The 27,243-nt window shown below is 32.7% G+C and overlaps 2 protein-coding genes and 1 long non-coding RNA gene across 4 annotated transcripts in view; 1 reads left to right on the plus strand and 2 right to left on the minus strand.

Moving 5' to 3' along the window:
* Positions 1–23,467, minus strand: part of LOC108906859 — a 267,026-nt gene extending 243,559 nt beyond the window's left edge. Inside the window, exon 1 of the mRNA XM_018710290.2 lies at positions 23,327–23,467. The gene's annotated coding sequence lies outside the window, so the exon portion shown is untranslated. The remainder of the gene's footprint in view (positions 1–23,326) is intronic.
* Positions 266–18,027, plus strand: LOC108906860 (UDP-glucuronosyltransferase 2B16-like). 2 transcript variants are annotated; one of them, XM_018710292.1, is made up of 4 exons: positions 266–1,087; positions 10,155–10,374; positions 12,807–13,026; positions 17,452–18,027. In XM_018710292.1, the coding sequence occupies exons 1-4, from the start codon at positions 272–274 to the stop codon at positions 17,747–17,749; spliced, it is 1,554 nt and encodes a 517-aa protein (XP_018565808.1). In that variant the 5' UTR covers positions 266–271; the 3' UTR covers positions 17,750–18,027. The 2 variants fall into 2 exon arrangements, with proteins under 2 accessions (XP_018565808.1, XP_018565809.1); XM_018710293.1 differs by having other exon boundaries at positions 10,278–10,374.
* LOC111691496 overlaps positions 23,468–27,243 on the minus strand; it is a 57,636-nt gene continuing 53,860 nt past the window's right edge. Inside the window, exon 3 of the long non-coding RNA XR_002762961.1 lies at positions 23,468–23,549. This is a non-coding gene — a long non-coding RNA (uncharacterized LOC111691496). The remainder of the gene's footprint in view (positions 23,550–27,243) is intronic.

Raw genomic sequence — 27,243 nt, forward strand, 5'->3', positions numbered from 1 at the left:
ATATTTTGGTGTCTAGTATCTCCAGCTTAGTGTTGACCCATTATTTTTTACTCACCCTGTATATTTCTGTTGTAATTCACTCGATACCTTTGCGAATTGTTAAGAATAAAATATATGTTGTTTTTAGTAACCCAAACCGCTCGGCACAAAAGTTATCTCACATCATCAGCAAATAAAACAGAGTTAGAGGTGTATAGATAAGAAGTCGGTATTAAGTATAAATTTAATATGTACCTAGGTATTTAGTTATTCTGTAGGTAATGCCTCAAATATGAAGTGTGCGCTCGTGTTGTGTAGCCTCAGTTTTTTATATTCGCAAATATGTCACTCAGCAAACATAGTGGCATTTATGCCATCTCCATTCTACAGCCACCAAATAGCTTTCAAACCGCTATGGCTGGCCTTGGCGAAAAGAGGACATAAAATCACTCTTATCCAACCCAACGTCATTGTAGAAAATAACGAGAACATCACCCACATAGTCCTGAATGGAACTTACGATATTCTGGATAAATATAACCACGTACACAGTCTGGTAGAAGGTCAGTCTGTAATGAAGGTATTATATGCAGCATTGGAAGCCGTGATGGAAGGTCTTGAATACCAACTAACACATCCCGGAGTCCAAGAGTTGCTGAAAGGAGAGAAAAAAGTCGATCTGTTCTTCACGGAGTTCCTTCTAACGTTTGGTTTCTCTCTCGGTCGAAGTCTCAACGCCCCAATGATTGGCGTGGTATCCATGGACACCACCATAGAAGGTCATATGTCCGCAGGTAACCCAACTCACCCAGTGATGTACCCAGATAGAGATATGCCTTATCCCCTGCCACTGACACTCAAGGAGAGAATGTTAAACACTCTTCATTGGTTAGTTGACCGTGTTATGAATGAAATTTTTCTAAATCTACAGGACAGGGTGGCGAGTAAATGCCTAGGTCAGCAGATTCCTTTGAACGATATTATCAAGAATGTCAGTCTAGTGTTCATAAATGCCAATCCATTGTTTAATGTGGTGAGACCTTTAGGACCCAAAACTGTCAATATTGGGGGAGGTGTTCATTTGATGGAACCTCAACCATTACCTACGGTATGTATGATGCTTTAGATTAAGCAGTTCTTTTCCTGATATAAAAAAACGACAGTAAAAATTAAATATGCAGTTCTGAGTACTTAGCACGTGAATATAAGTAATAATTTTTTTTATACAGGGTGAAATCCAAAAGTGACGACCGTCCTTATGGATTTTGATTAAGGGGACAAAAACAAATCGAAAACTAAGAGTGGAAAATTTTCCTATTGTTTTTCTTTGTTGAGTTATTCAAAAAATTATCCAAAAAACTAAAAATAAGCATTTGGGCTGGGTTGGTAAATATATATGTAGTCAAAGCTGTATTTGCTGCAGCTGTATGTTTTTAAATGAAAACTTACAATTGCCACTGCTGGATAACATTCCGTTAGCAATTAGACTAAATTATTGGTTTCAACATGATGGAGCTCCATCACATTATGGTTTACGAATGTAAAATTTAGTTATCTAAATCAAAACTCCCGAGACAGATGGATTGGAAGAGGTGGACCATGGCCTCCTAGATCACCAGATCTGAATCCCCTAGATTTTTCTTTTGGGGTCATTTAAAAGAAAAGATTTATAGTCCGTATACACGCTGCGCTGCTGTAGCGTTAATAGACCAAGAGATGCTACAAAGTGTTCATGCTTCAATGTTGAATTGTGATAATGTTTGTCTTGAAGTAGAAGACAACTTATTTGAACACCTTTCGTAAAAACAATTTCTATTATTTAAGAACATTATGGTTTTAGTTTATGTTTTATTATTAAAATATTTTTCTCTATCCTTGTCAGGTTAAAATAATTCCTTACACCCAGGTACAGGGTGATTCACTATATTTTGACGCATCCTTTAACTTTTTTGTTTTGAGAGTTATAAAAAAATGTGAAATATAAAAATTGCACGAGTTTTTATGAATTTTTCGAAAATGAAAGTAGAAAAACAAATGAAGTCCAAACAAAAATGGCCGCGGATGCTAACTTTGTTAAGTTAAATGGAACACTCTGTATATTTTTACATATTTGGATAGAACGTTCCCTGTCGAGCATAGTCATGTAGAGTTTGTTGGGTCCATCGCTAACCATAAGCGAGATACTATTAAAAATCGAAAAGAAGGTTTTTTAATAAGACAGGCATTTCTGCCTTTTTCTAATTACGTAAGGATTTACAGATTTAGTTATAATATATTTTGACAGATCGAACATTGATATGGTCCAAAATGCGTATAGGTATTTTAACTAAATCTCACTAATTAGGCCATGAGAAGCCTAATTACTCATGGATTACCATTATATGGTAGGCCGTGACAGTGACAGGTAATGTCATAACAACATTGTTATTGTTTGACAGTTTGTATTATTATTTAATTAAAATGGGTTACACAGAAGTAGAAAATTGAAATATTATAGGAATTAAAATAGAGCAAAGTTCTTCTCCATACTCTATTTTAATTCTAAATAATTTTCTACTTCTGTGTAACCTATTTTAATTAAATAATAATACATACTGTCAATCAATAACAATGTTGTCAAAACATTACTATCTGTCACTGTCACGACCTACCATATAATGTCAATGAGTAATTAGACCTCTCACGGCCTAATTAGTGATATTTCGTCACATTACCTATACGAATTTTGGACAGTATCAATGTGCGATATATCAAAATATATTATAACTAAATCTGTAAATCCTTACGTAATTGGAAAAAAGGCAGAAATGCCTGAAAGAGATCTAACAATTACAAGATTTATTATTTTCTTAATAAAAAAACCTTCTTTTCGTTTTTTTAAAGTATTTTGCTTATTGTTAGAGGTGGACCCTATATGGCTATGCTCGACAGGGAACGTTCTATCCAAATATGTAAAAATATACAGGGTGTTCTATTTAACTTAACAAAATTAACATCCGCGGCCATTTTGTTTGGACTTCATTTGTTTTTCTACTATCATTTTCGAAAAATTCATAAAAAATCGTGCAACTCTTATATTTCACATTTTTTTATAACTTAAAACAAAAAAGTTAAAGGGGGGTCAATATATAGTGAATGACCCTGTACAACCGACAATCGAAAACTGTACTTACCTATTATTGGTTCTAAATTATATATCTTGGTCCCCATAAGCACAGACCTCAGTTTTGAGAAAAAAAAAATGGATTTTCACTTTTTTAGTTTTTTTAATATGTTTTGAATAACTCAACAACGGAAAACAATCGGAAAATTTTCCACTCTTGATTTTCAATTCGTTTTTGTCTCCTTAATCAAATCCCAGAAGGACGGGCGTCACTTTTGGGAAACGAAGTAGTTTAGTTAGGACAAGTTAGACTAAGATTAGTCGATTTTAATAAACTAAAATTAGGTATGTAAAATCGTTATTTATAGTCGCACTTATACAGGGTGTCCCACCACCAACTCTATCGATGGATATTTGGGAAACCGCTCCAAGGGTTTTTTGAAATAGGTTTGGTGTGATATAGGTCGTAGGGCCTACCAAGCTAATATATTTTAAGGTTAAAGTACTTCCGGTTATACTGGAAGTCGATACCAACTTTCTTATTTTAAATGGAACCCTCTGTATTTTATTGCATTTTTGGAAAGAGCATATATTTTTAAGTTGAAAACATATAGCACACTCTATACTTAGGATTGACGGTTTCCAAGATATTTTGATTTTTAGGGAAAAATTGACAGATGCAGACTGTCAGCAAAATTTAGTTTTCCCGGAAACAGAGATTTATTTTTTTGTGCGAATTGAACATTTTGTAGAGGAGGATTTAATTTATCGGATTTGACATGAAAATTTTCCAGTTTTTATAACGAGCGTTCAAATAAAAACGTGGTCAAGTTGGTTCTGAAAATTTGGACGTAGGGCGTAGCGTATAGCAAATGAACTTAAACGTCATCTGTCAAAGCGCTATATCGCCGCTATCAATTTGAATATTTTCGTTTTAAAAAGCGTTTAAAATGGTGTTTTCTCAAGAACAAAAAGTGTTTATCATAGAGTCCTACTTTAGAAATGGACGCAAGATTGATGGAATATGGAAGTATTCTATTGAGGAATGTTTCATAGAATTTCAAAATCAATTTCCCGGCGTTGTTGAGTACAAAATTTTTCAAAGTGCAGTTCAGCGTTGTGTTAATGTTTTTCGTGAAACGGGCAGTGTAACAAGAAAAGAAGGAAGCGGCCGACCTAAAAAGCGGACTGAAGAATTAAAAGAAAATGTCCAACAAATAATGGAAAATGCGCCAAGAACTTCTGTACGTGTTTTATCACAAATGGTGGGAGTATCAGTCGGTACCTGCCACACAGTGTTAAAAAAAGATTTGCGTTTGTTCTCCTATCGTTTAACTTGTCAGCAAGAACTTCATGAAGTTGATTTTCCGCGACGGGCTGTATTTTGTGAATGGTTTTTAAACAACTACGGTGAACTTCATAATATCACCTTTTTTTCTGATGAAGCCTGGTTTCATTTAAGTGGTTACGTAAACTCACAGAATATGAGAATGTGGTCTTCTGAAAAACCAGATAACTTTTTTGTCGAGGGCCCTCTACACGCTCAAAAAATTGGAGTTTGGTGTGCTCTCAATCGAAGGAGGATTTATGGACCTATTTTTTTTAATGGTACTCTTACTGCGCAAAGGTATAGAGAAGAAATTATCGCTCCTTTTGTTAACCAGCTGGAAGAAAACGAAATTACAAACTTTTACTTTCAACAAGATGGCGCAAGGGCACATACGGCAGGCGAGACGATGAATATGTTGAGGGAAGTTTTCCAAAATCGACTAATAAGTCTCAATGCTGAACATGAATTTCCACCGAGGTCATGTGATATTACGCCGTGTGATTTCTTTTTGTGGCCTTACCTTAAAAACACTATTTTTGAACTGCCTATTCCTGATTTAAACCATCTGCAGGCTCGACTTATAGACAAGATTCGTGAAATTAACAATACCCCGAGCATCTTAGAAAATGTCTTTAATTCTTTGAGGAACAGGTGTGAAAAGTGCTTGGAACAAGGAGGGGGGCACTTTCAGCAGCTGCTTTCATTTATTGTTATAACAAGGAGGGGGACACTTTCCGCAGCTCCTTTAATTGTTTGTTATTGTTATCACGATTACTCTTTAAAATAAAGTTATATAGTCATTAACGTTACTGAAACTGACAGCTGTTATACAGCTCGTTGAGAAATGAGGTTAAGGTTAAGTTGGTCGCTATAAGCTACTCCCTACGTCCAATGTGTCAGAGCCAACTTCGACCACGTTTTTATTTGAACGCTCGTTATAAGGTGGCCAAAAAAATGAATCGAATATGAAGTTCAGAGAATGTGGAAAACTCGAAATTTTTAAATATAAACCCCCAATTTTTTTAACGTTATTCACTAAAATTGAGTGTAACTTTGTTCAAGTTTCCCTATACCAAAACCCAGTCGTTTTAATTTTATTTATGAATGGAATTTTCCTAAAATGAAGTTTCCATTTGTTTCGCACACTTTAGAATGGCCGTGACAGGTAAGTAACAATCAAAATGACAACTGTCACAGATTTATAATAATTGTCAAATTTATTTTAATAAATGTTCGAAATGTTTTCCTTCAACTTCCCTAATCATTTTTCACACCTTCGGATTAGTTCCTTGTGGGACGCTGCTCTAATAGAATCCGGTGATAGATGCTTAAATGCTTGCCATACTCTATGAATACAATTTTCTTTTGTTGTTATCTGAGTACAATATACACTATTTTTTAGTCTCCCAAATAAAATAGCTCTAACACCGGATTGGATAAATTAGATCTTCCCCAACAAAATGTCCAATTCGCACAAAAAATAAACCTCTGTTTCCGGGAAAACTAAATTTTGATAACAGTCTGCTACTGTTAATTTTTGCCTAAAAATCAAAATATCTGTGTGCTATATGTTTTCAACTTAAAAATAAATGCTCTTTCCAAAAAAACAGTAATATACAGGGGGTTCCATTTAAAATAAGAAAGTTATCCGGTATAACCGGAAGCACGATGACCTTGAAAATAATTTAACTCGGTAGGCAGCACGGCCCATATCACACCACCATAATTTCAAAAAGATCCTTCGAACGGTTCCCCAGATATCCATCATTGGAGTTCGTGGTGAGACTGTACAATAAAAACTTATATAAATATATAAATACATACATGTACTCGTATAAATATGTATTTGTGAGACAATTTTATCACATTGAAAAAGTATATTTAAAAAGAATTTCAAACAATTAACGAAACAAAATTTACACTCTATTTAAATTAAGTATACAGGATGGTCACTATTAAGGTGTACATCATTGGTATTTCCTGAACTAGAAAACGTTTGGTTAAATTACAAGAAAATTGTGTGCCTTTTCAGATTATGAAAACAAATTGGAGGTAAGGTTTTTCTTATTTCTTAAATGTTTGTGTCTACCTACATAAAGCGATATGCTCTACCTGTTGGAATGTTAAATCATATGCCAGGCCTCCTAGATCCGTTTTCATAACTAATTTTTGATTTTCTTAAGGACGTCATATTGGATTTTTTGAGTATTAGTAGTTATTAGAGTAGTACTAAATTTCGAGTTCAACGATACTTGGGTACCTATAGGAATTTTATTAAGAGACAAAAATGTCAATTTTATGATTTATTTAATTTGATCCTAGTAGCCATGAAAAAACAAACAAAATTTTGATATTTCTCTTTAAAAGTAAACAAACTATCATCTACTGCTATAAATAAATACTCAAGTGTTTTTTTTATTTATTCGTAATGACACAATATTCAGCAGGTGAAAATACAGATACGTACAATGTTTACACGCAATGTAATAGAAATTCAGTGGCTGCGTCACTATGTTATCAAGAGATGCAGCCCGAGAGAAAGCAACCAAATAGGAATATTTTCCAACGTTTATACAGGGTGTTTCAGTCATAATGTCATTAATTTTAAGAGCAGATAGAGAAAAATGAGTATAATACGATGGCGTGATTCAAAAAAAATTAAATGCATGTTTAAGCAAAAAAAATATTTTCAAATCATTATTTAACCCCCTTTTCAGGCTGTTACTGTCCGGCTGACGTCGTCGGTTATTCAGAATTTGAGCACGGCTACGATATGAACAACGCGCCCTAGATGCAACGTTGCCATATTTATATATTTTCTCTCATATAAAGACAATAAATAAACGGTTTGCTCACGTCAGCAAATAATAATTTAAAATGCTATAAATTATTTTTTTATAATTATGCAATCAACACATTAAATTGTTATTGTTGCCCAGCAAAGACTTCGAGGAGGTCTGAGCATGCCTTGCCAAAAATCAGTTTTTATTAACATTATAATATTAATTTTTTTGCTGTAAGCAAATGTTCAAATACATTACCGTTACCGTCTATGCACAGGTGTACACGTTAGATAGATGAGCGGCGGATGAGATGGAATAAACCAGGGTTGTTACGTATTTCTTCAGCGGCATCTTCGATACGATTCCGCAACTGCTCTACATTCTCTAGCTCGGTGTGATACACGACAGATTTCATATAACCCCATATACAAAAGTCCATAGGATTATGGGCCCTCATCTCCCTGTCCACCGATTGGGACACTGATCGTCTAAAAATACACGGTCATTGCGAGCAAAATGGGCCGGATCTCCGTCGTGCATATACCACATATCCCGTAGCATCTTAAGGGGAAGGTTTTCAAACAATTCAAAGTAACGCGGCCCATTCAGATGTTCAGGTAGAAAATGCGGCCCATTAAACGATCGCCATATACTCCTGCCCATAATACATCGACACCGAATCTCCCCTGAAAGCTAAAACGACGAGTAGTGTGCGGGTTTTCATCTGACCAAATGTGACTATTATGGCTGCAAAGAAATTAGCTCTGTTTCACTTTAAATAAAATTTAATATTGAAGTTACAAAACTCAAAGAGTTCAAGTAATTTAAATTTCATTTCACAACCATTTCAGTTTCATTACAAAAATAATGACATAAAAAACCAACACTCACTAGATAAATTATACAGGGTGAAATGTATGTAGTAATTAAATACTGACTGTAAGTAATAGAAGATAAAAAACAATCGGACGGAGACAAGTAAACAACTCGGTACGTGTTTCCGACCTAGGTTAACCTGTATCTAGGTCAATGACCCACTTTTTAATTTGCACGTGTACAAATAGTCCAGGAGCCAGAGGGTGCCGTGGCCAACAGATTGCCACGGCTGCAAACAATGTAATGAATACGGATAATTGTTTTCCAATGAACAATTTATCATTTTTAATATTATTAACGTTTTCACGTTTTATAATTTATTATGTTAAATAATACACAGTTTTAGTATTTCAATTTATTATTCAATATGCAGTTGCGTATAACCAAAGTTTACATAATAAATGTAAACTTTAGTGTAAATCTAAACGTTGGTGTAACCTAGGTAGGCACTTATTGTTTTTGAGAAAGCAATACTTATATTTTTTACCTGTTTAAAATGTCAGCACCAATAAAACAGCATTCATCCGTCCAGAGCACTTTGTTAATAAAGTTCTGCTGCACTTAGGAACCAATTGCAAAATTCAAGACGATTGGGGAAATCAGCTGCTTCTAAAGCTTGAACTTTTTGAAAATGTGTTATGTTAACTTCTTTGCGGGAAAAATGCGGGAGATATGGAGGGTGGTAGATTTGAATAAACGCTTTAAATTGTTAATGGTTTTGTAACTGTGTGTAGTGTATTTTGTATATTTGGGTATTTAGTGTGCCGACTTTTTTTATTTGATAAAATACGGTGTGCCTACCAACCTCTGCTTGATTTATTTTCTTTTAACGAAAGTTTACTTCGAGAAGTCAGGCTTGTTTAAACATTCTGCACTAAGTTAATAAAATTGTTAAAATTATTTATAATAAAATGTAGCATGCTCCTTTATTTACTTGAATACGTTTAACTGTAAATGCGAACTACACATTAAGATGTGAACTTGGCAACGCTGTTCGCTTCAGCCGACAATTGTTCGTGGCATTACGTTACAAAATTTTCCGAGCATCCGGGTATCGGCAGGGCAGCCCTCGTAGCGGGAGTTATGGGTTGATTTCCTTTATTTTTTAAAGTCGAGTAAAATTTTTTTTTCCGATTTTCTGTCTTTATTAAGCCTTCCGAATACGTGGTTAAAATTAATGACATTATGACTGAATCACCCTGTATAGACGATTACAAGAATACGGGACTTAAAAAATAATTTAAATCGTGTTGATAATGGAACCAAATTAACATAAGTCCAGAAATATTACAAAACAAGTGGCATTAGAATGTAATTTACCTGTCAGGAGTTCAAAAAATTTTAAGAAAACATAAGTAGGTATTACGATTTTAAAAAATCAGTGCAAGCATTGTAGCCTGAAGACAACAAATTAAGACTGGATTTTCGTGAATAGTTTCGTGATGATTTGACTTAAAATATTATGGACTGATCAAACGCTATTTTCAAATAGTGGAATGTTTAAGGGACAGAAAAAACAATAGTATATTATGTCACAAGGACGGAAAATGAGCATTAGTAGCACTCGGATATTAGCAACTGATAGCTACGTTTTCTACATGTGTGATACACAACTGTTTTTCGTCTAGCTTTAAACCAAACCACAAATGGAAAAATATAACAAAAATCATTAATTTCATAAATATAAACATAATTTAGTAACAATTTGCGAATTTATTATAATAATAAATGTTAATTATCTCTTGAGCACAATTATTGATAGTAATACCAGAATTTGTAGGCATTTGGTAAATGTTTGAAGTGCTAGCAGCATGGTGACTTATTTCTATAGATGAAGTTGATGGTTCATTGGAACTGTCTAGATTAACTAGCATTTCACTTATATTTAAATATTTAATACTTTTTATTTTAGAAATAATACTCATTAATGAAATGACGTGATGTTATCTTACCTCATTAAAAAATTGAAGAAACTTTTTAGAAGCAATGTAAATATTCTTGCGCTTGGCTATATTTAGCTTAAAAAATATGTATATTTGAAGCCTGTCAACTTATACACCACATACATTACTTACATTTTTAGGAGCTACAGGACTATTTAGATAATGCCAGAAATGGAGTTATCTATTTCAGTTTGGGGTCCACCATTAGCAGTAAACATCTCTCTAATACCACAAAAGAAGTAATTTTGAAAACCTTTTCGCAGTTGCCGCATGATATATTATGGAAGTTTGATGAAGAAATTGTTAGTAAACCCAAAAATATGAAAATAATGAGATGGACACCGCAACAGGATCTCCTCAGTGAGTCATTTTTATTTCTCTTTGTAGTAGATTTATTTTTTGTGTACGAAATTGAAAGATGCATTGTATCCCACTGAGAACAGTCAGCCCCCCTCCCCCCTTTTATCTTTTCTTGTACGTGCGATTCGAATAGTATTTTTTATACCACTAGATTCTACGACGAAAATTAATGGGGAAAAGTCATATACAATGTTGTTCTTCGAGCTAACTTCATGAAATTTCGTATCCGTTGGATTTTTGGGATGAGAAAGTCGAATTTATCGACGATTTCGCTGTATTTCTAGAGGGCGCCACAGGCGACCATTAGGATGCATTTAAACCGCTAAAACTTTTTTGTGCCACTATTTCACTTTGGATTGGAAAAATCTTTTCCCCCAACTTCTCTGCTTAAAAAACGTATACCTTGCTAATATCTCTAAAGCCAACCGTTTTCAACAAAAAGCCATTTAAATTTGTAAATGCATCAAAAAATTTGTTTAAAAGTTATTTTCAACACTGATAAACGAAATGAGGAACAATCGTTTATTAGCAAGAAATATGCCTTTAAAGGTAACAGTGCAATTACAATTTTAAATTTCGTTTAAAAAAATTATTTTACTGTAACAAATATAAAAATTAACTAATTATTATTGACCTGTCTTAAAATATATTATGTTCTTCAATGTTTATCAATGGAGTTGAAAATAAATTTTAAACAATTTTTTTATTCGTTTACAAATTTAAATGTCTTTTTGTTGAAAACGGTTGGCTTTAGAGATTAGCAAGGTGTACCTTTTTTAAGTAGAAAAGTTGGGGGAAAATATTTTTCCAACCCAAAGTGAAATACAACGTGGCACAAAAAAGTTTTGGCATTTTGAATGCGTCCTAATGGTCGCTCGTGGCGCCATCTAGAAGATACAACGAAATCGTCGATAAATTCGAATTTCTCATTCCAAAAAACCCGCGGATACGAAATTTCAACACCCTATATCTCGAAATGTAAGCGCTTATGAGCAACATTGTGTATGACTTAGCCCATTCTTTAACAAACCCTGTAAATGTACAGTGCGTTTGCTTTGTCCTGTTAACACCACCTTAACACCACAGTCACTTGACCCGCTTCCGGGGCCAGAGCTGCTCAATCACCTCCATTTTTTTTTAATAACGAAAAACTGCCCTTAAATACATAAAATACGGAAAATATCGCATTGGGAGGGATTAACATTAAGGATAATTGTAGAAACTGATTGAAAATAACTGCATTTTGATGCAGTCTGAATCCGAATTCAAAATTGCTCGATCACTCACCAGTTTTTTTAATAAATCGCCGAAAATCCACACTTGAATACAGAAAATTTCACCCTAGATGGGTTAGCCTTTGGAACAATTGTAAAAATAGAATGGAAGTTACTGCAGGACCATATCTATTTGTATTTTGACGAATCCGAAGCCGAAATCACTCTATCACCCTCCAGAATTTTTATACCGCGCAAAATAATCCTAAAATCTGGGAAATTTCTTCAGAGATAGAACTTCAGCCATCTGATGCCCGCAGAGAGATAAGGGCATTCGAAGATGTGAACATAGTTTCCAGATAAGAAATGATGTTTCTTTTACTGCCTTTTCCTTTTGTAACGAACCATTTTATCTTCAAACGATTTATGTAACGGATATTTTTCTTGTTCTCTGCTTTTGGCTCGTTTACCCTTTTAACTTCCCACTTTCCTTGGTACCGCCGTTTCATTTCCTTGATATCTTGGTGAAATCTGTTTTTCGCTGTAGTCTCCGAAGTTCTCCAAATAGCAGTCGAGAGGAGAGTTTAGGAAAAGTAATTTCAAGTTCATCAGGCAACCCAACTGTTTTCCGACAATTCCTCAAATGAATTCTTTTTATCCTTACTCTTCCAATTCTCCAAGACGTTCTGATTTTCTTGAAACTTAGCTATGCTGCTCTTTCTGTGCCATTCATTTTTGGGATAAATTGTTCGTCCCTGAACACGGTACGGACATGAGGACGATCGAAAATACCTTCTTTCAGTTTAACACCACTTGTTTCCAGAAACTTCCCTCCTAAATATCCAAAATAGTCGCCATCTTTGTCCAAAGCTTTAACGAATTGTTTCATGGCACCAAGTTTGATATGGAGGGGTGGAAACAGAATATTTGAAGGATCAAGGATTCGCGAACGATGTGTTTCAACCATGGACGGAAATCTGTTCTTTTTAACCACGCTTTCTGTGCTGTTCTGCAATATTTAATACTTTAGAATTACTTTGTTTGCCTTCTTCATCATTTTACAAGATTTATAGTGTCATTCGTGGCACTTGGTTTTATTCAACATGATAATATTTCAACGATTTACCTCACAACTCACACCAGTAGAAATTCCTAGATAGCTACAATTTTTGTACCCCTCCTTATTCGCTTATCATATAGATACTGTTATGCTTTTAGGACATAAAAATATAAAACTTTTCATCACTCAAGGTGGCCTCCAGTCTGTGGAGGAAGCTATTTTCAATTATGTGCCCATGATTGTTCTGCCGTTTTTTGGAGACCAACATAACAATGCAGAAAAAATGGTAGCCAGAGGATTTGGTTTAACACTAGATCATAATAAGTTGGATGTAAGAACATTTAGAAGTGCGATTTTGGAAGTTATCAACAATCCAAAGTAGGCATACCCTAAATACTTTATTATTATCACTATACAGGGTGGTCCGAATTTTATACAGGAAACTTCGAGGGCAGATAGATCTCTTTAAAATAATATGTGTTTGCCTTATAAACATTGGTCTGGAACAGCCCCGTTTTAGAGATACAGGGTGTTGAAGTTGTTAAAAAAATTTTTTGTTTATATCTCCGGAATCTATTAATCGATTTCAATAAAATTTGGTACAGATAATCTACCATAGTAGGCCTTGCATTCCCTAAAATATGAGCTTTAAAGGTACAACCAGTGGTGTACAACTGGGCAGGGGTCATCACCTTTTTTATAAAAAAACCTACGCCACTGCATTTTTTATAAGTTATTGTAACTGATTTATATTGTAATGCACAAAATACGTAAAAAAAGGTATATTGATTTTTTCCATAAGATTCGCCGTTTTCAATTTATTCATATCAATACAATCCCCTTGTGCAGAAATTTATAATCATAATATTATAATTATATTTTCATATGACTGCCTTGCAAAAGGGAGTTTTGCGCACGGAAAACACGCTCTGAAAACGGTATTTTGCACACGCCGTGTACTAAACATTTTGCACATGGTTATGTCATCTTTGCACACGCGTCTCCAGATTGTGATTTTTGTTTGATGTTGTCTTCCAAATTATGCAATGTTCCAAGTTGGCTGAGTTTCATAGCAACCGTCACGGCTCCTTCATTTTGTTGATTAGATACTTCAAAAATTGTTGAATTCCCGAAGTTTGGGTGTGAAAATGTGTGATTCTGAAGATATTTTACAGAAAGCAAGCGAAATATGTTCGGAACTGCTGCTCATAAAATCCAGAAGCAGGTATGAAGCTGAGTTAAGCCGATTTATGGACTGGCGACTAGCCAAAAATGTCCAAACTTTCTCAGAAAACGCAGTAATGGTGTATTTTGAAGAACTATCTAAGAAATATAAATCTTCGACGACGATGTGGACGATTTTTTCGATGCTCAAGTCAACGTTAANTGGCGACTAGCCAAAAATGTCCAAACTTTCTCAGAAAACGCAGTAATGGTGTATTTTGAAGAACTATCTAAGAAATATAAATCTTCGACGTTGTGGACGATTTTTTCGATGCTCAAGTCAACGTTAAGAGCCAATCACAACATAGATCTTGGAACTTATAAAAACTTGCAAGCGCTAATCAAACGAAAATCCGAAAACTACGTCCCAAATCTTCACAGAAGATGATTTTTGCCGGTTTTTAACGAAAGCATCAGACGACAAATATTTACTTATCAAGGCGGTGGTGGCAGTTGGACTATCTGGGGCATGTCGAAGGGAGGAATTATGTTATCTCAAAATAGAAGACACCAAAGATTTCGACAGTGCTATGCTGATTAAACTGAAGAATTCAAAAATAAAGGTACCAAGGTGTTTTACAATTACAGGAAACCTTTACACTATCTTAAAAAAGTACTGTGCTCTTCGTCCTCCTAATCTGAAGACAGGCAGGTTTTTTTTAAACTATCAAAACGGAAAATGTTCAAGCCAAAACGTTGGCATCAACAAAATTGGAAACATGGCTAGGGAAATCGCCAAGTTTTTGATGCTAGAGAATCCAGAAAGTTACACGGGACATTGTTTTCGGCGTTCATCGGCCACAATTTTAGTCAATTCTGGCTCAAATCTGCTTGCCCTCAAACGCCATGGAGGGTGGAAATCCAGTACAGTTGCCGAAGGCTACGTTGATGACTGTTTGAGAAATAAAATGGAAGTTTCGAAAAAGATAGAGTCTTCAGTGTCTTCTGCTGCCACAGAACCAGAACAACGATCGTCTACTGGAATACAACAAGAAAACAACGACCGCACGCTGAAAAACTGCACTAAAACACGACACAAAAAATTTTCTCTAGTACCGAAAACAAGGTGCACAATAATACTGATTTTCCCAGCATAACCTTGAAGGAATGTTCAAATGTTACCATAAATATTAAATATTAGTTTCTTTTGTTAATGCGTTAGAAATTTTCTTAATAAAAACGAGTTAAATTAAAAGTTGTCTTTAATTTATTTTGTTCATGCGTTGGTAGTTTTAGTAATAAAAACGATTTAAATTAAAATTTGATTTTTGTGATCTCTGTTTGCAGTCGTATAAAAAAGTATCGTAAAAAACTCGTTTGAAAACCTCTTTGCACACTCGCTCGACTTGTCTTCGGCTCGGTCCATCAATATGTCTCGCTCGTGTGCAAAGAGTCGTTTTCGAACCTTGTTGTTTAATATACTATTATGTTTATGCTTAAAAGTAAGTGGAATTTGTAAGCACATCAACAAAATTCATTACACTTGTTTCCACACCACCTCTGAGGTTCTTACGCGTTTTAGTTTCCCTTGGAAGCCTAACCCACTATTTTTACAAATGAGATCAACTTAAATCAAAATAATAGTAAATGTATATTTACCAAAGGCTAGGGGTTGTGAATTTTCACAATCTGCATATTTGGTCACAAGAAAATCCTCATGAAGTTCGGACAAGATCTTTTCAACACGAATTTTCTGTGAACGCAATAAAGTTTGTGGACCTTTCTTCTTGCCACCCCGTCTAAATTCCCAGCCATTTCTAAACTACCTATTTGAGTTATTAGAGGATGTTTCATTGAATATAGGACAAAATAGCTGGATACAACATGAAATGTGTTTGATGGTGCTCCTGCGCATTCTGGGAGAATAATATTAGAATGGCTTAATGAAAATTCTATGGGGCGATGGATAGGTAGAAGACCAAATGCCAATGTCTACCATAATGGTGTAGAAGATCCAGTGTCTTGACCAGCTAGATTGCCATATTTAAACCCCTCAGACTTCTATGTTTGGGGTTATCTGACAACTAAAGTTTACTCTAGTTCAACAGATACAAGACCACAACTAGTGCAGTAAATAGAAAACGGGTATAATGAATTAAAAGAACACCGCCACATGATATTAGCTTCAATTAGTTCCATTAATGGAAGATGTCAGATATGTATCGATGAGGGTGGTTCACATTTTGAACAATTGTTGTAAATGCGTAACGTTAATTTTGTTTCTTGTTTAGTTGCTGTGGCAACATAATAAATTTATTTTTATTATTATTTTGATTTAAATTGTTCTTATTTGTAAAAAGTTTTAGGCCTCCAGAGAAAACTAAAAACGCCAGGAACACTCACACTCACAGGTGGTGTAGAAAGGAGTGTAAAGAATTTTGTTGATATGGTTACAAATTACTTTTAAGCATAAACATAAATATTCTTGTAATATTATGGTTTGAATTGTCTGCCATAAGGGGATTATATTGGTATGAATAACTTGAGAACGGCGAATATTAGGGAAAAAATTCAAGTTAACTTTTTCACGTATTTTATGCATTAAAATATAAATCAGTTACAATGACATGTAAAAAATGCAGTGGCGTAGTTTTTTTTGTAAAAAAAGGGGTGACCTGTGTCAAGTTGTACACCACTGGTTGAACTTTTAAAGCTCATATTTTAGGGGATGTAAGGCGTACTATCATACATTATCCGTTACAAATTTTATTGAAATCTGTTAATAGATTCCGGAGATATAACCAAAAATTCATTTTTTTTAACAACTTCAACACCCTGTATTTCTAAAACGGAGCTGTTCGAGACCAATGTTTATAAGGCAAACACATATTATTTTAAAGAGATCTATCTGTCCTCGAAGTTTCCTGCAAAAAATTCGGACCACCCTGTATTCCTAGGAAGAATCACACGTACGCTCAGGAGTAGTCATATATGGTTGAGATGCTCTACAGCGTTGTCATTGGAAGCATCTGTTAATTTTTGGTACTCCAAATTAGATTATCCAAAGAAAAATTCTGCTCGAGTATGATTATAGATCGCAGTCTTAGTTTTTCCAATCGAGGCAGAGCAACTAAGATTAAAACAAAATTTACATTTCAATTTCGATTCTTTTACAGAGAATATAATACATTCTGTACATTCTACCACAAAAAATTAAACAGAGGTGCTCAAAAGTAATCCAAAATTGAAAAACTGAATTCGTTACGTCTGCTGTTTTGTAGATTTTTATATATATATTTATCTAACCCTAAAATTGGACATGGGAATTAGAAGAGCTATCTTTTTGATCTGTGACATTAGTTTCACATTGTACGTTTCTTAATGTTCCTTGTATGGCCTTTCGAACATGGTCTTTTAAGATTAGATGAAATAACTGATCCGCTCCCTTTCATCAGCTTTTATCACGCGAAAAGGCAAATACTTTAATTTTTTGAGTATCAGGGTATCAAATTTAAAAATTGGTTCATGATTAAACTAAAAGTACTAGAGAATTTCCTCTTGTGCTCTATGTATATTCTAAAGCAACTTTTACTTTCTAATTAAAATCTTCTGCCACTTACGAAACTATTTAACTTATAGGTACAGAGAAAGGACAAAAGAATCAGCCGATCTCGTCATGGATCAACCAATGAGTGGATTGGAAAAAGCAGTCTGGTGGACTGAATACGTACTGAGACATGGTCAAACGGATCATTTTAGGAATACTTTGTCCGACATACCGTGGTATCAGTTTCTACTTTTAGATGTAATCCTTTGTTTCCTTGTAATAACAGTTATAGTGGCATACGTTTCCTTTAAGCTGTTACAACTTTTAAAATGCTTGGCATATAAATTGTATGGTAAGCTAACTAGAAAGATAAAGACGAAAATAAATTAGATTAGAATACATAATATAGTTGCAATTAGCTAATAACATTTCAAATTATTTGCTGTGATTATTAAAAGAATATTTCAATGAAAATTAATTATTGTGAACAATGATCGTGAAGAATAAAAACCCACTGGATTCGCATATAAACATATGTACAGTGTCGGAGATGTCTGGAGTTACTTTTACTGAGACCCTAGAAATTCGACACTTGGTTATGTTATTAAGTATTTTGTTTTTGTAAATATGCACCTCTTGTCTTATTTGAAAATATATGTATTTTTTCTCTAAAACGTCATTTAGTATTATTATTACTATTATTCATCTCCTAAATGATATTCTTCCATCCTCTTTTGAATATATCAACTACCAAACAGTATATCATTGCAATGCTATATTTTAAATTAAGCCGGCTGTCTTCGTTATTATTGGTTAAATTACCAAAATTGCAAAAAAAAACACTTATAAGTTATTTCTTTAAATTAAACGTCTTGTATATTATGTCATATTTGTTAAGGGAGATATGCCCATTAGAATATGTTGTAAATGTAATATAATATGAGAAACAGGCTTGGTAGCCTAGCAATCTACAGTTTCTTTGATCCTTCAAATTCCTGTCTGACATGTTACATGACATATTCGGATGGCCATGTCGCTCTTACCATTATAGATAAATCCATCAAACTTTATACTGTATATACTATTTATATTATACGTGGCCTTCTATTCAAACAACACGAATAATGTTCATAATGTACATGATGTTCTATAAACAATGCCATTTTAACAAATATCTCGTAAACAGAACTTTCAATTCTTTTTAATTTAACTTCAGAAGAGGAAATTCCTTTGGTAACACAACCACATAGAAAAGAAAAGTCCATCATTTCCAAAGGAATTCGATGCGCTGAACAGGATCTTATAGTCAAAATTCACGACTGTTCAATGAATTTTGGAGAAAAGTGAAATTTTTGGGTGAACAGTTTGGGCCTGTTTTCACACAAATAGTGGAGTTTCTGAGTAACATCGAGGTCATGGGCAAATGGCATCGTGTTCTGCCTCTAAATACTAGGAAAATTATGTATTTGGATAAAATTTAGGAGAACATCAGTTTTGATCCATATTTGGTCGTTTTCACCTAAAAATTTCACTTTTGAATGAATTTTGACTACAAGATCGTCGTCATATTTAAATTTAAATTTTTATTATTATTATTGAGCAAAATTGAGTGAATTTGAATGATTTTCTTTTACAATGCACTTTGTTTTTGCATATTCTGTTATATTAGACTTTTGCTCAGAAAATAATACTACCACAGATAAACACTGGAGAGTCCAGTGAGATGATTTTTGTCCAAATTTTTGTAAAATTTAAATTCAACTTTGCGCTCAAGTTGTGGACTGAAAAAAAACCGTTGCACCACGGTAGTATTGTAAATTAATTTTCTTAGAAAGACGCAATTTTTATGAACTATATTAAAAGCTAATATGTATGATTTATTTATATTTAAAAAAACGAGTCATTGTTTTATTGCGTATCTTGAAAAGAAAATGCTTTCTTTAGAGGAGATTGTTCTATATAATATTTGTAAAATACCAATAAAACCTTTTGAAGGATTAATAGTTTTATAGTTGCTTAAGGCCATCAAATTTTAAACAACTGTTTTATTAGGTTCATTCCACGTTAATAATAATATTTCTACAAAACAACAGCAAAAAGTAAGGCTCTTCAATAAATTCTTGCACACGTGGAAACATCCTTTATAAAACCCAAACGACAAACAGATTAAACAGAAAGTGTTGCTTGGGTAACATACAGGGTGTCCCGGTACTTGATACAAAAAGGTAGACTACAAATTCATGAGGTCAAAATAATATCAGTTGTTCATATACATTTTTTTCATATGGGCCTTCGTTAACAAGTTACGGGCCCTCAAAGGTGAAAATTAAAAAGTTATTTTTATATAGTCTCTAAACTATTAACTTCAGCATGATGCAGGTTTGGTGATCGGTAACACAGCTTGTTTTTGATGTTGTAAGTGAAGCTTCATTATACCCAGAACGCCAGGGACGGACTATGTCCAATGATTAGCAACCCAGAATTTTTGCATAGATGACGATCGCAGTCAGCCTGCTTCAGAAATAAGTTCTCTGAAGAATTTGGCAACGATAATACCCTCTTGGTTCAACTCGGTAAAATTAACAGTTTAGGAAATATTTGTGATTTTATGTCACAGTGCATATCAAGCGGCGCCTCCACCATTTTTTGTTTTTAATTTTTATTTGGACATAATTACTATTAAACCGATCGAAATATTTCATTTAGAGGGAAAAAAAAGAAAATTATTACCTGGACTTTTATAAGTGGAAATGGTAAAAAGGTTTATAATAAACCTAAAAAAAATAAATGCATGAGCAGGGGCGGCGGAGGGTTGATTTGGGGGGTTGAAAAGTTATGAAAAATTGTATCATTCGGATTTCTGACGAAAGTTGACATAAAACAAGAAAGTATCCAATACAAAAGTTATAGATCATACAAAAATCTACTTTTGTAGATTTTGTAGATTTTAACATAACCTCAAAATTTCTAAGAAAAATGCGAAAAACAGTTTTTTTCTGATTTTTTATTTCTCATTTCCGCAAAAATAATTTAATTTTGACGAAACTTGGTGAAAGTATACCTTTCTGTGTGTTAAACAACCACAAATTTTTTTAGATACAAATGTCAAGAAATTTCTGAGATATTCATTTTTTCGACCTGAAACACTTTTTTTTTCCAAAGAAAAATTCTACTTAGAAAAATCATCGTACAGAGTTCTGCCGATAAACATTTTTTTCGTTTTGATATATACTTTTTGGTGAAATAAAAAAATCTGTAATCACAGTTCAAAAATATGGTCAAAAATGTAAAAAAATTTAAATGACTTGCAACAATGAATTTTTCAGTTACTGTAGATAATAATTTGTTTAAATTAAAAAACATTCAAAAGCTGATTACAACATTCAATTCTACGGAAAAAAAAATAAACAAAATGTGTCATTGTTTGACCCAAACCTTTATTTTTGTTCAGTATTACTAAGTCGAATTACAAATGCACAAATGGTAAATTATCCCTGGATGATTTGAGATTTCAGCAATACAAAGTATTAACTGCAAAGTCTACTGTTGACGCAAAATCCGAAAACCCGAAATTTTGCAAAATCATTTTATTTTTTTCTGGCTTTATTTAAAAACGAATTTTAAATAAATTGCATATTTACATTGCCACTTTGTTCGCTTTATCCAGTGTCGTCAACATTTTTGTAATCCGACGTTTCGTCTTCGAGGGGCCATCATCAGATTAATTTTTTTTAATATAACGCTGCTATTTTTATGACAAAATCTAAAGTAATTTTTAATTCTGAATTAGAGGATATTACTATTGTAATCGTTTAAAAAGGTTTTTAGCTATCATTTAAAATGTTTCCTGAGTACGACTCTGAACGCTTTCAAAATACCTGTATTTATTGGAGGAGAGAGAGAGGATATAATAAAGGTCAATACAGCATAAAATATCCAACAATTTTTTTTAATCAATAATTTAAAAATTTGTACCTAATAAAAAAATAATACGAATTTATGAAATATTTTATTATTTCTAATTAGTATTAAATAGTAGTAAAAAAAATTGTTAGATATTTTGTGCGGTATTGACTTTTATACTGTTATGACTTCATCCAATAGATATTTTGAAAGCGTTCAGAGCTGCGCTCAGGAAAAATTTTAAATGATAGCCAAAAGAAGCTAAAAACTTTGTAAGAGATTACAATACTAATATCCTCTAATTCATAATTAAAAATGACTTTAGATTTTGTCATAAAAATAGCAGTGACGTATTTAAAAAAAATTAACTCGATGATGGCCCCTCGAAGACGAAACGTAGGACTGCAAACATGTTGATGTCATTGGTTGATGCCATTGTACAGAGCGAAAAAAGTAGCATTATAAATATGTAATTTATTTTAAAATTAGGTATAAAAAACACAACTTTTTTTCTAATCTGAGCCACCCTGTATCTTTTACCGTTTCCTAGATCCTAATGCTATTCCATCTTTATCTTGGACACACTGCATATCTATGAATTCATCAAAATTTAAAAAATAAGTATACCTACTAATCGATCCTACGCAAAAAATATTATTTATTTTATTTATTCACTATTCGATGTTTATAGCAATACTATACAAAAATAAAGTTTTGGGTCAAACAATGAGACAGTTTTTTTTGTATTTTTCCGTACAATAGAATGGTGTAATCAGTTTTTGATATTATTTTAATTTAAACAAATTATCAACAATTACTGAAAAATTCATTGCTGCAAGTAATTTTTTATTTTTTTTTGCATTTTTGTTAATGTTTTTGAACTGTGATCACAGATTTTTTTATTTCACCAAAAAGTATATGTCAAAACGAAAAAAATTATCACCGGCAGAACTCTGTACGATGATTTTTCTAAGTAGAATTTTTCCTTGAAGAAAACGTGTTTCAGACCGGAAAAAAATAATATATCGGAAACTTCTTTATTTTTTTATCTAAAATAATTTGTGGTTATTTAAGACACAGAAAGGTATATTTTCACCAAGTTTCGTCGAAACTAAATTATTTTTGCGGAAATGAGAAATAAAAAACGAAAAATCAGAAAAAAAACTGTTTTTCACATTTTTCTTGGAAATTTTGAGGTTATGTTAAAAAGTGACCTCTACAAAAGTAGATTTTTGCATAATCTACAACTTTTGTATTGGATAGTTTTTTTACGTCAACTTTCGTCAGACATCCCAATAATACAAATTTTCATAACATTTCATGCTCCCAAATCAACCCTCCGCCGCCCCTGCTCATGCATTTATTTTTTTTAGGTTTATTATAAGCCTTTTTATCATTTCCATTTATAAAAGTCCAGGTAACAATGTTCTTTTTTTTCCCTCTAAATGAGTTATTTCGATCGGTCTAATAGTAGCTATGTCCAATTAAAAATTAAAAACAAAAAATTGTGGGGGCGCCGCTCAATGTGCACTGTGACATAAAATCACAAATATTTCCTAAACTATTAATTTTACGGAGTTGAACCAAGAGAGTATCATCGTTGGCAATTTCTTCAGAGAACTTATTTTTGTTGTAGGCAGACTGTGATCGTCATTTATGCAAAAATTCTGGGTTGTTAACCATTAGGCATAGTCCGTCTCTGGCATTCTGGGTGTAATGAAGTCTCACTTACAACAGCAAAAGCGAGCTGTACACATGTGTATCAATTACCAAATTTGCATCATGCTGAAGTTAATAGTTTAGAGACTGTAAATAAAAATAACTTTTTAATTTTCAGCTTTGAGGGCCCGTAACTTGTTATCGAAGGCCCATATGCAAAATTAATATTAAGAACTGATTAATATTATTATTTTGATCTCATCTCGAGTTTTTTGTATCAATTACCGGGACACCCTGTATAATGGATACTGAAAGCCAGTAATTCATTACACACCCTACTTCAGGATTATCGAGACATACATTCTCAGGATGAGGTTGAAATTACACATAGCGAATGCCACTTACGGAAACGGTGTGCTCCTCGTCCGGCGGAGGTCCGGTCAGTTCTTGGTAGGAGTCGCCGCTGCCCCTGCGGCTGGCGGCGCCACAAACTGCTCGGCGGAAGGCGCGGGCGACCAACGAACACAGGCCGCATTGTCGGCCGCCCTGACGCCTGCCGCTATCCTCTACCGTCAGCTGCCCCCCATCCCCATCCCTGCAGCACGCCACTGCCCTGCTTATTCCGCCACTGAAATCACACAGGATCTGGGGGTGAATTCGGCCGCCGGTCGAGCACCGCCGACGTCAATACTGACATGTCAAGAGCACATTTGAGGTTCTTTTAAAAAAGGAATATAATGCGCGGGGTTATTCATGCAACGCTGTGTAATTCTTATTTTTTTTGCCTTTTTATTTTAGAAAAAATGGTAATAACCAAAGTTTTACATAATTCTGTTTTAGATATCAGAGAAGAATATCAGAGAAACAATTAATTGTTACTCTTTGGAGATATAAACCAAACATTAATATTTTCTAGCTTCAGTCCATGGACAGTCCTAAAAAAAATTTGGAAAATTTTTTTTCTCAAGGTTGATTGTTCGATAACTAGATCAAAAATTTTTGTGTCTAATGATTTTGAAACTAGAGACTTAGAGCTGCAAAATTATTTTTTCCTTATCTCGATACGTCCTTTTTTTAATAAGATAAAGCCATGAAAATTTTTTGTTGCTTTAATTTTTTCCAGTATTGTACAACTGTCAAATTTCACTTGAGTCCTCGAAAACTGCAATTAACTTTTCTTCTTTAGATCAAATAAATTATTAAATCTTTTTTTTTATTTATGTTAGCTTTCAATGTTATCACAGAAAGAACTATTTGAAAGGCAAACCAGGACTTCTTGTGGATCGTAAACTTATCCCTTTATAAGAAAATCTTATTTAAAAAAATGTCCTTTGTCTAGAACATATTGCGGTTATTATAAAGCACAATTTACAATATAATATTTTCTTCTTAATAAAATATTTAAAGATATGTTTATTAAATTTAATAGCACGAAAATAGTTCCAAAAAAATAAACATATGTACAATGTTCTATTTAGAAAAACATAAGTTTGATTAATATCCTCGAAATGCAACATTCAATTTTTAGGAGGTCGCAAGAAAATTACTTAAAACTTTAGCTTTTACCATTTTTCTAGATGAAGGGTAAAAAAATAGAGCAGTGTAAAATTTTATGTGAAAGTCTCGTACAAAGTAGGACTAACTTGATATTTTTGGAGTTGCTCCTGTTACTCGATAAGATAGAAAAAACATATAGTTTAGGTGACACGGGAATAGATATAGGGTGGTTTTCATTTTTGGTCATGTTCTATGATGTTGTATAACATTTTTTTGTGAAAATAATTGATTTTAATAAACACATCTTTTATACAGTTTTTTTTCATAAAATCCATTAGCTATTATTTTTTATAAATCAATTGTTTGATACAATTCAGTGTAAATTTTTTTTTTTTTTCGACACATCAAATACATTCATGGCACACTTATACCATGAAACTGATGAATTAAAAAAATATTATTGACGTTTATTCCTTGAATTAAAATTTTCGTGTAAATGTGCAATCATTACCATTTCAAATATTAAAATATATGTAGGTTGTCCCAATATATATTTTTTTGATTTTTGTTGTAAATAAAGAAGATTATAGAAAAACTGTCTAAGGCCCACTTATAAAAATTTAATATTTTCACATACAAAAAAGTTATAGAACTTAATATAAAATGACTAAAATTGGAAAGCGTTTTGCATATCTGAAACGGTTCAAGTTATGAAAAATGTCATAGGCTATGATATATAAACTCCTTTTTTCTAGCCCAAAAGATTTGGCTCATCCTATACAAAGAATATTTAAATAGTTTAGCTGGAAAATTATTATTTACCACCGCAAAAAGTAGCGACTTTTTTTTTGTTCTTTAACTGTAGATATTAACAAATTTAAGAAAAAAAATTAAATCAGTTCAATAGAAAACTTGGTAATAACTTGTTTTATTTTAATTATTATTCCGGTCACTTATTCATAAAATGCATTATATAAAATGTTTACTAAATATTATTCAATTGCAGAATTTTGAATGCAACAAATTAAAGGCACATGTATACATTTTTAATATATTTACAGGTGTTTCATAGCGTGTGTAAAAAAATTCATAAAACTTGTTAAAAATCTGCCTTAAAATCCCACTTCCAATTGCCAATTAAAAAAAATAAATCTTAGCTGTAGCTCAGAAAAAAAAATTTTTTAAATTCATTATACAATTAAACTACATATTCTGATTCATTCTCTAACTTTCACGTTAGTGAAAATAATTTAATAAATTAGTAGTACATTCTGAATTCTTAGACATTTTTAATAAAAAATGGTTTGTTTGTTTATTACGCCATTTTTGCTCATCATCGGTCTCCAAAAGTAATAATATCAAGTACTGTTGAAGACGTAAGCAGTACATTTATAGGAATATTATTGTATGTAATTTATTAAAAATAATATACAATTATATCAATAGAATTGTTTCTCGAAATAATGTTTTATTCATTTTAATATTCTAGAACATACTAGAATAAATAAAGTAAAAAAATGAGATAGGGCGAAACGACACGACGTCTACTTCCTACCAATCTAGTTCCATATTCATTTAGTCCTGAAATTAGACACTAGTTCTTTTTATGAGACATTATCGTTGTTAAAAACTAGTAGTTAAAATAATGTAAATTACATAAATACATCACTATAACTGAACTACTTGTCGTAAAATTAAGGTTAGCTTAATAAATAGAGTTTATCTTTTGTTTAAAAATGTCTAAAGATTCAAAATACTTATAACACACAACTACAATTATTGTCACTGCAATAAAAGTTACAAGGTGAAGCAGGTTTTAACTCTTCCAAATTTACTAAATTATTTTTTAATCCTGAACTTTTATTAAAGAGTAAATAATTACCTTACTATATGACCAAATAATGTAAAAATAGAGAGGAGGGTTCATAATAACAGACGAAGGAAAGTGCAAAGAAAATATAGTGCCTTAATGCAACTTGTATACTTAATGCTTTGTATAACCACTAGTAGACAAAATCTTTTTAGGTTTTTCCATTTTATATAAAATTACAAACATTACTTAGAGAAAAATGAGTAAAAGACTATGTCAGAAAGTGACATCTACACACAAGTATTAGCATACTAAATTTCATTTAAATCGAACAGATCGTTTTGGAGTTATTTCGAAAGAACTAAAACTTTTACTATCTCTCTCTCTCTCTCTTTAATTTAACGCCACCTAGCGGCAAAAAGAAGCAACTTGGTATAGAGAAAAGTTGCCTTAGAACACCATTGCCCTGTATACATTCGTCCTGTGTCGGTTCATACACCCTGTATATTTCTTCATTTCTGAGCTATTGCTATAAATGTATTATGTTTTAACTGCAATGTCCTTGCAATTTCTAAACCATTAATAATTAGATTCGAGATTATAAGACAAACTTACAACACTTTTACAATTTTGATGCTCTCTCTTCCGGTGATATGTTCACACGTGATGTAAATTACATTCTATACAGGGTGTTTCACAATACTTATTATATATTCAGAGGACGACATAATATCAAAAAAATTTGGCAATTTGCTTCTCTCTTATTTTTAAATACAAGTGGTCAAAGACGATTTTTAAAATTAAATTTTAGATACATCTATTCGATGTATTAAATATACTGCATTGATATTTGGATTTTTGAGAGCGCTAAGTGCTCTGACCATTTGAGAGAGGTCGCTAGTTCCTCAGTGACATTTCAGGATATAATTTTTTATGACATGTCAAAATTTTTATATTAACTATACATCATATATTATAATGCAATTTCATTCTACATATTAAATATACTCCTGTA

This window comes from Anoplophora glabripennis, unplaced genomic scaffold (genome assembly GCF_000390285.2).
Source record: "Anoplophora glabripennis isolate ALB-LARVAE unplaced genomic scaffold, Agla_2.0 scaffold260, whole genome shotgun sequence".
Lineage (NCBI taxonomy): Eukaryota > Metazoa > Arthropoda > Insecta > Coleoptera > Cerambycidae > Anoplophora > Anoplophora glabripennis.

Bases quoted from the DNA above. Each gene is read 5' to 3' on its own strand.
- LOC108906860 (XM_018710292.1), top strand. From the start codon at position 272: ATGAAGTGTGCGCTCGTGTTGTGTAGCCTCAGTTTTTTATATTCGCAA. The intron at 10,375-12,806 runs GTGAGTCATTTT...TTATGCTTTTAG, and splicing joins ACCGCAACAGGATCTCCTCA to GACATAAAAATATAAAACTT. The intron at 13,027-17,451 runs GTAGGCATACCC...TTTAACTTATAG, and splicing joins GAAGTTATCAACAATCCAAA to GTACAGAGAAAGGACAAAAG.